The following is a 13735-nucleotide window of genomic DNA, read 5'->3' on the forward strand; positions in this document are numbered from 1 at the left end:
AGCCAAAGCCCTTCTGAGCCAAAGTGATGGTGACATCTCATTTTCTTTCTCATTCTAGGGACTTTCATAGTCTGCTGGCTGCCATTCTTTTTGACACACATACTGAATACTCATTGCAAAGCTTGCCACATCTCCCCAGAGTTGTACAGTGCTACCACATGGCTTGGGTATGTCAACAGTGCCCTCAACCCTGTCATTTACACCACCTTCAACAATGAGTTCCGTAAAGCTTTCCTCAAGATCCTGAATTGCTGAAAACTCGGAGAGCAACACAGCATTACATACTATGTGGGTGCTGCAGATAAACATACCTGAGTGGATTTTCTCAACCAACTGTGAGGAAAAAACAACACGGGACCCACTTTTGCATCAGTTTTTCTTTAGCAGCTACTATGAGAAATACTTTTCACAATAGCAGAATCCATCTGTTCTGTGTTAGACACTGGTGCAGAAAGAACCATGAAATTGCTTTAAAGTTTTGCGTCCATGAGAAGCACACATTATGAGACTGTCTGAACAGTTCCAGTATGCAGCATTATTGTGTCTGCCTGTAGGACACTTTGAAAGGAAAAAACTGTATGACTCCTTCTGCCATAGATAGCTCCAAGTAGCATATATTTGACTATGAACAGTTCTGAAGAGATTCCTATTAGGAGAGGTCAGGAGCAGGAACATCTGATGTGTTTGCACTCAGTGTTTGAAGTATAGCACAGTCATTAGATGCACATAGCCAACTGTGACTTACAAAGAAAATGTGAGTTCACACAGTTCAAAAAGTTGAGATCTGTGCACTACTATTTATCTAAACATATCACACTGGCCACTATAACACATGCAAGGATTCCTTGGAGTTAACTGGTTTCACACACCGAAATAACAGCTAAAAATGTAAGTAATTATATTTCAGTACTATAAATAATTGAAATATATATAGTAGATAATGCCAGACACAGTAAAAAGAACAGCTTTACCAACACACAACAAAATAAAACAAATGTTCTAGATTTACGCTAATACATTAAAACGTCGTTGTATATTCTTTGACTCTTTCCAACATTCACTTTACTTGGAAATAAGTCAAAGTTTTTCAGTGGTACTTCCAAGGATTAACATGTTTAATCGGAAGTATGTTTCACTGTGTTTGATAAGTCATGTAAACGTGAATAGGATTGCAGCCTCAAGATTTAAGGCTCTGGACAAATATCACAACACATTGTTTCCTTGTCTGAACGGTGGCATATAAATATTTTAAAACACAGTATAAGTCTTAAAGATAATTTTCATACAAAGGATTCAAAAATACAATTTCAACAACTAACGATGCTTCTAAAAACTTCTTTCAACAACATTAATAACACAACATTCATAAAACATCCAGTTCATGATGCGAAACAAGAATTCCGCAAGACCACCAATTAGCAGAAACAGATGGAAAAGAGATTTCCCAGTCAAAGAAGGTGCTATCCTATGTAAGCGTTTCAGAAAGACTAGAGCATGGCTGCATTCCGGATATTTGCTAGCCCATATGCTAGCGTTATATAGTTCCAATTGAAATAGAGTTTCCCAGTTATGGTGACTTTCATTATATTGGTAGTAGTTTTCAGGTTGAAAACAGGTATGCTAGATGTTTAGAGTTGTAGAGAAAAAGTGGTTTCAGGGAAACTGGCAAAGTATTCACCTTTTCAACAAAAGCTATTCTGTTGTGTGAAAGCCTAGAAAGGGGGATTTATCCCACAAACACAAAATGTATGTGTTTCCATGAAAGGGTTCTGGAAGTGCTCAGTGGATCTGCAGCAAAATTCAAAAAAAGTTTATGGCATTTGAGAAGCACAGATCTGATTTAATTTAACAAAAGTATCACATGGATCTTGGAATGCCAATTCTAAGCTCTTAAAATTCTTCTTAGTTCTTAGCTGCCTAGCCCAAGACTGACCTGGTTCTTTGTGACATCAGAGTAGCTAAGCCAATTGCATCCTGAGTGGCCATAACATCTTCCCTTGAAAGACAAGCAGCAGAACAGCTCAAGAAATCGGAGCTGACTTGACAGCCTATCAAACAATAACATCAAAAGATGCAGGGCAGGTGAGAAGATCAGTCCAAGTCCAAGAAGGGCATGGAGAAGAATGTAAATACAGCTCATTCACTGTTGGGGCTTTCGCTAGTGGGTGTGGACTTGATCAACAGCTGCACATTGTACACCAGCAATGCTTTTTACATTCACCAAGGCTCTGATCCTGGATTGCAGTCCATGTTTTTGAACTTTAATAATGCTTTCTATCCAGACAGCAAATTAAATTTACAGAAGGCAGCAGATACCCCTTATCCATTTTTAATAAATAGATACAGAACCAAGCTTAAAGTTAATACTGTATATTTTCCAACCTGTCTCCTGTTATATTTGATTTCATTCTTATAACATTTGGCTATATAGCTGCACATATACCCAGTCTCTGAGTGCTAAGAGATTCCGGGGGTTCCAGCCCCTGGTTCATGTTTCCTTTTTGGAATGAGGCATAGCGGAGACTGTGGTGTATCTATGACCTTCTGCTTGCTGCTCATGAGGAAGCTGGCCTTATATTTTAACCATGATTGGGTCTAGGGATTCTGGAGGCTTGATTAAATTCTAACACTTCCTGGGTCCAGGAATGGAAAAGTGTCACACACTCATAACAGTATTATAGAGAAAGTTCATAGCTTTACTTGTCATTCAAGTACAGAATGTGTTTTGTTTGTTAATCACAGGGCAACAGCATTCCCTTAGTGTAACCATTTTTATCAGTAAATCAAGCCAACCGGGGGAAAAGCTATCAGTTGCATTGAGTTTTATATTCAGCTTTCTTAAAGCAAAGGATAAGCCAGAAATTGAAACTGCGTTGCTACCATATGACTTTTTATCAAACATACAGTGTAGATAATTTTGGTTGGATTTCTGTTCATGACATATATTTCTCAAGGCATATATTTCTGAGTACCTGAATAAACATCTTCATTCTTGGAATAGATGTACTGGAATGAGACATTCATCTTGAGAGGCAGTAACTTTTTGTTGTTGTTGGTATCCATCTGTCTCGAGAGACTATGGAGTGCGCCTCCGGGTGTGAAGTCAAACAGCTGCATTAGCAGCACCAATGTTTCCTCCTTGGGGTACAAGCCTGGGCAGTGTGTATGGAGATCCTGAGCTTCCCAGACAACAAGACTTGTTGATATCAGCCTGCTGATATGGCCCAAAGGAGAGCAATATGTTTTGCACTAGCTTGGCTTCAGGAGGCACCATCCAACCATCATGGGGACTGCAGTCCTGATTTGTGTAGGGTTTACTCCTTAGCCTTTTCATATCCCAAAGATATTCCACAAGGCAGTGGAGGTTTAGGATTAATTTTCCTTCTAGATGGGCTACCTTCCCATGTTGATGAGCCCCATCTGCCCCTCACTTCTCTCTACAACACATGCAAAAACTGCCTTCTTGACCATTGGACCCACTATTGGTCTTGTAGGCAGTTTAATTACCTCTTGTCATATTTTTAACCACCAGTTTCTCCACACTCCCTGAGAGGTAAAAGAACAGATTTCCCTCCAGTGCTTTCAATATACTGTATGTTTGTCTATGGAATAGTGATTCTAATCTATGCTGGTTGGCTGTCAATTAAAAAAGTAGAGGAGGTAGTTATTCCAAAACAGCTAATATGGAATAAAATAGATTGAAACTGTGAATGTGCACTGTGGGTAGAAAATAACGAAGCTCCCTTTTGACAACCTCAGTTTGAAATAATCTGCTAAACTGATTTCATGCTGCATTTTATTGAGGTATCTATCAGTCAGTATCACTGACTAGTATCTTTCTGTGTCTTGGCTTCTGGTGTAATGGAAAATACAGTAAAAAACACAGTTCAGTCATGAGATGTGCACTTCATATCCACTGAACTCTTGTAGAGCCCATAATCACCATGTACATTGCTCTTCTCCGAAGAAGCAACTCAGGGCTAATGCAATGAGGAATCTGGCTCCTTTTGCCAAATGTTCTCCCTGAGGTAATGTCAACACATTTCACAAAGTTACTAGTACAGTGGCTGTCTTGATGCTTCAGGCGCTCCTGTTCAGGCTCGTGCTTGAGCCTGAGATCAAAACTGTCTACATTGCTAGCTGGGTATGTTTATACACTTGCCACCTGAACCTGTCAATCTATCATTGCCCTTGCCCATGCTGCAGTTCTTCTGGGAAGTGCTTTTTAATATTAATTAACTAGACTCTGCTTTTTAATGTTTAAAGGAAACGTTCTCTTCAGTTCTGTTTCCTAATGGATGCCATGGGGAGAGAACCCTTAAAAAGAATGCCGGTAATGAATACAATAAAAGTGTTAAATGTATTTGTAGACTGTTACTCATTTTCTTACTTATTATTACATTTTTATCCTACCTTTCCTCCAAGAAACTCAAGGGGGCATACATGATTCTTTTGTCTGCTTTTATCCTCACAAAAACCCTGTGAGGTGGGTTAGGCTGAGAGACTATCTACCTCAGGGTCACACAGCGAGCTGCATAGGGGTTTGAACCCTGGTCTCCCACGTCCAAGCAATACACTTTAACCACTACACCACAAAGAACAGGTTGGTTACCACCTTGCAAAAGAAACCTATTTTACAAGAAAGAGGGAAAGTTTCAGTGCTCAGTTTCTCTGGTGTTGCTCCAATATCACATCTCAGGATCTGTATTAGAGGCTGTTACACAGTTATCAGGCAGAATTCCATATTTTAATTTACGGTATTTAATGTGCCAAGTGCATTAATTCTACTTATATAATTATTATGGTGAAATAGGTGGGAGCCCTGAATGAAATCCACAAGCCCCAGACCTCCTCACTGTTGTAATCAAAGCATGTCCACATAGCCTTTTAAAAGTGTAGCAAACCTGTGGGTCTATAGAAAAGGTAACGGGGATGGGACCCATCTGCCCCCCTCTGTAATTAAGGCATGGATAATTAATGCTTCTCAGCATAGACAGACTCACTAAATTGTCACCATGGGAAATTGAATATTTGTGATTGGGGAGTAGGACCTAGCCAATCAGAGGCTTGGAACATCAACGGAGGCTTGAGCAACAGCATCTCTGTTTTTGCAAACTAAGCAGTATCAAAAATTAAACACAACAAAGTAAACCTCAGTCAGTATGTCAGGTGTCCTCCTGAGAAATTAGTGTCTGCTGCTAATAACAGTCAAGTCTATGCATATATAGGATAATCTCCCCCAAGAGGTTCATAAAGGCAGGCTACTCCTGCTCCTACCTGTTCTAATAAGTTTTGTTTTGGGCTGACTGTTCATGGTTTGCCTGGGGGCAATGAACCACGAGCCCAGATTTGGGTGACTCTTGCTTGCTTACTGGTAGCATGGCAGCAATACGAATGGGGAAGGAGTGGAGTGAGAACTTTTCAGCAACATGAACCAACACACTGTTCATTCACACTGAAGCAGTTTGTTTGCAGCTATGCTTTAATTTAACATGTGAACTGGGCTAATGAATAGAGCAAACTAAAATAATAAAAACTAACAAAGACAGGTGCAATTTATTAGACCAGCTGAAACAATTCACAGAGGCTAATAGAACAGTTAACCTGTGTCCAACTCTGGGCACCACAATTTAGGAAGGATGTTGACAAGCTGAAAGATGTGCAAAGGAGGGCAACCAAGATGATTAAGGGTCTGGAAATCAAGCCTTAAAAGGAACAGTTGAAGGAGTTGGGTATATTTGGCCTGGAAAAGAAGAGAATGAGAGGAGATTTGATAGTCATATTCCAATATCTCAAGGGCTATCCCATGGAATAGGGAACAAGCTTGTTTTCTCCTGCTCTGGAGGGTGGGATTCGAATCAATGGCTTCAAGTTACAAGAATGGAGATTCCAACTAAACATCAGGAAGAACTTTCTGTCAGTAAGAGTTGTTCAACAGGGGAACGGTCTCCTGAAGGAGGTTGTAGACTCTCCTTCCTTGGAGGTTTTTAAACAGAAATTGGACGGTCATCTGTCATGGATGCTTTGGATGAGAGTCCTGCATTAATCGTTACTTGCAAATGTTTTATGTGGCTTCTATGAACCCCCGTGTAGATCTAAATCCTCGTTTCCAGATTTGGGTGTTGTTTGTTTGTTTTTACATTTTCTAGTGGCATTCTATGACATAATACTATGATATATAAGGGCCTGGTGACTTCTGTTCCAGTGTATCTGAAGAAGTGTGCATGCACACGGAAGCTCATACCAATAACAAACTTAGTTGGTCTCTAAGGTGCTACTGGAAGGATTTTTGATAATACAGTGGTACCTTGGGTTAAGTACTTAATTCGTTACGGAGGTCTGTACTTAACCTGAAACTGTTCTTAACCTGAAGCACCACTTTAGCCGCCGGAGCACAATTTCTGTTCTCATCCTGAAGCAAAGTTCTTAACCTGAAGCACTATTTCTGGGTTAGTGGAGTCTGTAACCTGAAGCGTATGTAACCTGAGGTACCATTGTACTATGAATTACAATTCTCAAAAGGGTTTACAATAAGGCACGTGTACACAGCCCCAGCAATGTGCATATAGCAATGTTATGAACTAGGAACGGAGTCTCAGAAAATAGGCATTTCCCCCCAATACTTGCTGAGAAAGAGCATAACTAATTATTGAGTAAATTCTAAATAAAGCTGAGTGCAGTTCACCCATCATGCATTGTACAAAATGTCTGCTGTCTTAGTATCAACTGGGGAACCAGATTATGCCGATGAAATATATTACAATTCACTATAATTCACATTTGCTTGCTCACACAAACAGCTACGCTGTAAACTGAGCCACTTTTCTAGTCAATTTTATTTCCGCTTCTACCATGTAGGTATATGGATATGAAGATTCAGTCAAGTTAAACATTTCCATTTCTGTATGCCTGGAGGTGTTTTGCCTTATTGGACCTTATTGGGATAAAATAGGTTGGGACTGGCAAGTGTTAATGTTAGTGTTTGTGAGAAAATGGCTCTTGAAAGTAAGATGAATAGTTCATTATCCCGGCCATTCTAAAGCCATTAGAGAAATGCAGAGAAATACAAAACATGGGGCAGCATCTTTAACAATGCTGTGTGGCCTGTATTAACCCCTTCCTATCTCACTGCCCCTCTGGTTTAAATATGGTGGCAGCTAAAAACCCATAGCACAATGTTTTTTTGTTTTGTAATAAACCTAGTGTCGCATTTTATTGGAAACTGGTAGCAAAATACCTGGTAAATTTGTGCAGTTTATCAGGCTGCACCTGAATGATTTACATGGGATTGGGGGGGGGACCTGAATTTGAAGCAGAGAAATAGCAGGGGAAAGATTAAACCTCTCTGCTGTCAATAGCCCCATCCCAAAGCACCACTTCCCCTGCAAAAGGTTTTTGGACACATACCATACATGTGCTTACACATTATGTGTCATTAACTGCTAAGGATAAATTGGAGGCATAAAGGTTGTATCATGTAGATTGATTAGTCAATGACATGGAGTCTATCAGTGGTTGAAGGGCGCACCAAACTGAATCCCAGACCTGGGACAAACCCCAAGCCTGCCTTCCCCATTGCTCTCCTGGTTCTCTGGAGACTAGCAGAGAAAGTGAGTTAGGAACTGTGGGAGGGAGGAAGCAGAGCACGCTTGCTGTAGGTGGCCCAGGTATCTTGCTACACACACACAAACCTGAAAGCCAACCCTTAATGAAGATTCTGTATTGCTTACATTTTGGAGCCCCCACCCTTCCCATCCCCAAGAAAGGGAGAGCAGAAAAATACTGCAGATCCAACAAGGTAATTTATGAAATCGAGCTTAACATAATTACCTGAATGTCTCTGGAAGACAGAGCCAAGATGCTGTCAGACTGGTGTTGTGGGCCTGACCTTTCTTGGCTACCTACCCCAGGAATCATTGCCAGTTTTAATAACCCTACTCTCACAACTATGAGCAAGACTAATTGAACAGTATGGCAGAGTTGTTTTTAATCTGTGAAGAACAGGCCTGCCCTTTACCTCCGCGGCTTCTCTAGCAACAAACTTCTGCCTTCATCAACGATGAGTAATGTGAACAAAAGGAGAAGGTGGATTCAGATGAACCTGCACATCAGAGCGATGGATGGGTGACAGCCTTTGCACCAAGCCAATCCAAGTTGGTAGCTGATTATTTCTAGAATAAGATTTCATGTCTGGAAGATTTGCTGTGGTGGCTTGAGTGGAAGTTTGCTTTAATTACTTCTGCCATTTGGTCTGCTCTCTGCACACATCAATTCTAGCCAAATGAAAGTTCTAGATTGGATGCTAACTTTGCAAGAGGAAGGGCTTCTGAAAGCAACAGGGCGGATGCTTTGCATGCCGGTGATACCAATTCTGATTTAAATTTAAGGATTTCTAAACCACAAATCCCAGCAAATGTTTCTGAAGCAGTGTACAACAGAAATATAAAAAGAAAGAACATATATTGCAAAAATTCCATCTAGGATACAATATAAAACGGCTGAGTCACTTTTCAGGGCAAGTCCTCTTTGGAAGACAAGTTTTCAATTAAGCCAAAATGTTAGGTGCTTGTCTGAGATCAATATGAAGCTAATTCAGAAGAACAGGAGCTGCAATTAGTTGTTGTAAGGCATACCTATAGGGCATACAGAACTCTTAACAATGACGCATCAGAGTAATGCAATTGTCGGACAGGGGTTTATGGAGGAAGGCAGTCCCTCACATAACCTGGCCCAAGTTGTACAGGAGTTTAAATGCTAAAAGCAAAACCTTGAACTGAGCCCAGCAGCATATTGGCTGGCAGTCGAGTTCTCTTAGCAGAGGTGCTATATACTGTTGAGAGGGTGTCCCCCTCAGCAGCCTGTCTGCTGCATTCTGTACCAGCTGCACATTCCAGACTATGCCCAAGGGAAGCCACACGCTGAATGCACTGCAGCAATCCTTAAGCAGCCAAGCTGTCCTGGTCAAGAATGGCTGCAGGTGCCATATGAACAGAAGCTGGTAAATGCACTTGTAGTCACTGAAGCAACCTGTGTTCAAAGAAGCAGAGAATGATCCAGGAGCAACTTCAAACTGCATACCTGCTTCATCAGGGGAGTACAACCCTATCCCTAACAGGTAACTGGCCTATTTATTGGATACAGGAACCAGTTCGCCACAGAGCCCTCAACTTGCCAGGATTCAAATTCCGTTTATTTGCCCTCAACCAACAAAATGTGATTAGTCCTCTTATTCATCCCTCAGATTGTGTGGGTTATTTTTTCTAGACTGCATCCTCTAGGGACCTCTGGCATTACTGTTTTTTGTTCCATGGAGCCCAGGTTTTACTCCTTTCTTGTCTATAATATTCATTTTCATTTTGTATTTACAATATTTATTTACATACCATTTAATAGTGAAGGTTCTCTAGGTTGTTTACAAGTAAAAAAATTCAAACCCTAAGACGCAGACATAAAACACAGACATGGAATCTAAAACAGAATAACAGAATAAAAGCAAGAGTAAAGCGAGCAACAGAGAATGACATGCAAAATACTGGGCAATTATGAATAATGCTGCTAATTTATTTGAGGTTTTGGACTAAATAGCATTCGTTTTCATTAATCTTAGTTGTTAAGATTGTGGTATTCAAACTGAGATTACCAGAACAAGGGGCAGTGTTCATGTTTCATTCAACGGTGTTTTAGGGAAGCTAGTCTTTATCTCGCATGGAGATGGCTATCTAACAACATTTTCCATGTGCCTCCCTCTACATGTATTCCTCAACAGATGAAAAATTAGCATACAAAACTTGTGGATTTCACAAAATCTTTGCATGAATTTTGCAAAGTTACAGAAGTTGTTTGCAAAATTTGTGTGTGTGTGTGTGCGTGTGTGTGAGAATGAATATGAGTTTGTGGGTGCCAGAGTTTGTGGATGCAAGATACCCATTATTCCTGGATTTAGTGTTCAAAGCGCATTCCTTCCTTCAAAGAATTTTGGCACAGTAGTTTAGTCCACACAGAATTACAATTACCAGCAACTCCCTTTCTAATACTTTTATATTATTACTGAATTTAAAATATATTTCTTGCAACTTTTAACAACCACAGTGCCCAGAATTATTCGGGGAGATTTTTATTTTTTTTAAAAAGTGTTTAACAGCATAGTGTATATGTAGCTTTAGTCTCATGTTCAGCACAGAAAATAGGTACCCAGGAATACATTCCAGGGTAGCTGGTACAATGAGACTATTGCTTCAAAATCCATTTTAAATCATTACACACACACACACACACACACGGACTTCCAGTGTGAAAAACCGCAGAATTTGTGGGTTGTTGGTGTGTGTTCCATGGATCTTAATAAACTGATAGCAGCATATTCTGCCATCTGGATAACTGTATTGTGTATTACAAGCAAGTTTCCATAATCTAAGGTATAAACGTCTTTTAATGTTATTGGCTTTTTGGCTTATGACTGTTTGCATAGTAAAGATGAGGAAACACGAACAAAATAATATGTGGTTGATCAGAGTGAAAGATCTTAAAATTTGGGAGGGGTGGGCAATATAGATAGTCAACAACTTCAATGAAGTATAATGATTTGACTTCTAAGTCTGACTCTGGAAAGATACCTTTCAATTACTTATTTCACTTATCCCATAGCCCATTTTTTAAAAATATCAATTTTAGAAATGACCATTCAAGGCAGAGGATGGCTAAACTTTATGAGGATTCATTTCTGTAGCTTCTGACTGAAAAGGGAGCAGACAAGTCAATCAAAATTCACTCTACTTAGAAAAGAGAGAATAATTAAATGCTTAATACCTCTTAAATGTATTGTAGTTTGAGCTTCTGTGTGAATCAGAAGTATTTTCAAAGCTTTATCATCTTGCCAAAATAGGAACTTTAATGGCTGATACTTGAAAAAATTCTAGACAGTCCCCAAGGCTTAATTACGAAGGTCTTTAATACAGCAGCTGCTTTATACCCAGTATATCTAGCTCACTGCTGTGCACTCTGTCAGGCAGTGGCTATCCAGGATTCCAGACTGCGATCTCTCCCAGCCCTACCGGGAGATGCCAGGGATTATTCCCAGGACCTTCTGCATTCAAATCAGATACTCCACCACTGAGCTATGGCCCTTTCATTTCCAAACTACATACGCCGTGGAGAAAATGGACAGATAAGTTTATCTCCCTCTCTCATAATCATGACACCTGGGGTAAGCCCAATCAAGCTGTATGGTGGGATATTCAGGACAGAAAAAAGGAAGTCGTTATTTACACAGTGTATAAACTATGGAATTAACTTCTTGAAGAGGTAGAGAAGGCCACCAACTTTCTTTAAAAGGGGATTAGACATATTCATGGGCCTAACAGTCTGTAAGGATTACATTTCTTTCACTAGGAAAGCTTTCTGACACAGATCAGGATTGGGGGGGAGAGAAATACTATAACTAATGTTGGGTCACAGGGAAAAATTGGGGATGCTGCTGGTATACCAACAAGCTGGAGTCCCTATAGATGCACGGGTCCTGGGTCTGGGAAATGCATCAGTTGCCTGTTCTGGATAGGGTTACGCTCCTTCTGAATGAATAGATGTGCAGCTTGGGGGTGCTTTTTGATCCAGCAGTGTAACTGGATGCTCTCACATCTTCAGTGTGTAGGAGTGCCTTTTACGAGCTTCAGATGGTATGCCAACAGCTACGACCACACCGGGATAGAGACACCTTGGCAACAGCTGTTCGCGCATCAGTAATCTCTAGACTTGAATTTTGTAATGTACTTTGCATGGAGCGCTGAATGATCTAGAAGCTGCAGCTAGCTTAAAACACCATTGCTAAATTGCTCTCTGGGGAAACTAATGACAATGGAACACCTACGTTGAAAACATTGCACAGGCTACCAATTTGCTACCAAGCTAGGTTCAAGGTTTTAGTGATGTATAAACCATCACATGGTTCCAGATCTGAGAAGCTGCCTCTTTCCCTATATCCCACACCTGTTACTAAGATCTGTAGATGAATTTAAGTTGATAATGCCACACGCCTCTGCAGTGAAATATGCTGCTGTTCAAGCATGTACTTTCAGCACGGTGTCACTTGTTCTCTGAAACTCCCTTTAGAAGTGAAGCAAACCTCACTGTTGTTGTTTTCTACATCTGTTGAAAACCTTATTTTCCTCCCAAGTATTCCTTTCTAGTTTAGTCTATTTTATTTCTACAGTAAATAGGAACTGATGTTTCTAATACTGCTTTATTATCATCAGTTTAATTATTTATATTTCATTTCTATATTCTGCTTGGGTGTTCCTTGATTATAAAGCAGTTTATAAATCTGAAAGAAATGATGATGATAATAATAATAATAATAATGATAATGATAATAATAATAATAAACTGCAGAAGTATTTATAAGCTGTCTTATGGAACACAGCCCACCCAAGGCAACTCATTGGATCAAATGCAATACAATAACAGCCATAAAACTAAGAACCAACAACAGCAATATAAACAGCCATTTAAAAACATTTTGAAATGTAGGCTCACTAAAATAATTAAAAATAATGTAATACAACAGCAATATCAAAACTCAAGAACTCTCCCTTCACAGTCAGCTCATAATAAAGGCCTCAATTATTAAAGGCAATCTAGAAGAGTTGTGTTAGATATCCATTGCTATCTGAAATTTAATTAGTCTTGACAACACACTAGGCAACACACAGAATATAGAAATCACAGTCCCTGTCTGGCAGACTTACTCAGATAACTTTGTGTCTTAGTCATCGAGTTCAATGCCACTGAGCCAAAGGAAGCCGAATCAAAATAATGAGGTCTAGTAATTTGGGAGCATTAGAGAAGGCTGATTTCCCCAATTCATTCTGGTTTGTGGCCTTGCAATTCGTTTTTAGCCTGTTTTCATGTTGCGGTTTAACGTGCCCTAGGACCCTGCAGTGATAAATAAATAATCTTGTGCCCACTGTCAGAATCAGGTAATGAACGTACAGTGGGAACACTACAGAATAGCTTGGGAAAGTTTGTTTAAGCATTACCTGCCCTAGGATATCTGTTCCGAGCATAAGGCTTTATGAAATTCAAAGCATAGAAAGAAACAGTCACAAGCACCCAATAAGTCAGCAATTATCAGAATACATTCTAGCAACTTTTAGCTAGTAACAGCAGAAGTCAGCAGGTGAAGCATTAACACCACCTGTTGATTAAAAGATATGGAGATAGTCTAGGTGAAAGGGTGGGAATGCTTGTGCCACAGTTGTGAATGTACCCAAAGAACATGTCTGAAGTCTACTTACTGTCTTCTCAAGTCAGACAGTTAGGTCAGGGACATAGCGCTTCTCACACATATACCAATGCTAAGAACGTAGCATCATTAGGAAATTTTATACAAAAGCTTCATTTAAAAATTTGAGAGAATTTAAAATTGCAATTAAGAGTACAATCTGATTATTGATAGTAATCTGAAACATACCTGCTTGTTTAATAACAAAGCAAGATTAGCTCATCTCTTAAGAAAAGCTTCTAAGTGCCCCCACAAAGATGCCAATTTTTATTAATTATAAATGATTCATGAAGTTGCATGACAGAAGTGATGTTTAGCATAGTTTCTAAAGCCCAAGCCATGCTTAGCAGCAGTGTAAGCTTGGCATTTTTACGAATTTTTTTCAAGTGGTCTTGAATGTATACAATGAATGTATGATGCCATCTTATACCCTTAGTCCGTTTGGTCCATGCTCCAAGG

The 13735-nt window shown here is 39.7% G+C and overlaps 1 protein-coding gene across 2 annotated transcripts in view; it reads left to right on the forward strand.

Annotated features, from left to right (window-relative positions):
- The window catches only part of DRD3 (dopamine receptor D3), a 33268-nt gene extending 30266 nt beyond the window's left edge, over window positions 1-3002 (forward strand). For both annotated transcript variants that reach the window (XM_081004329.1, XM_081004330.1), the window contains one exon: window positions 59-3002. In XM_081004329.1, the coding sequence (XP_080860455.1) occupies window positions 59-255 (197 nt within the window). In that variant the 3' untranslated portion in view covers window positions 256-3002. The remainder of the gene's footprint in view (window positions 1-58) is intronic.
- Window positions 3003-13735: the final 10733 nt, after the last annotated feature.

The sequence above is a fragment of the Podarcis pityusensis genome, assembly GCF_964106645.2.
Source record: "Podarcis pityusensis genome assembly, chromosome: 4".
NCBI lineage: Eukaryota > Metazoa > Chordata > Lepidosauria > Squamata > Lacertidae > Podarcis > Podarcis pityusensis.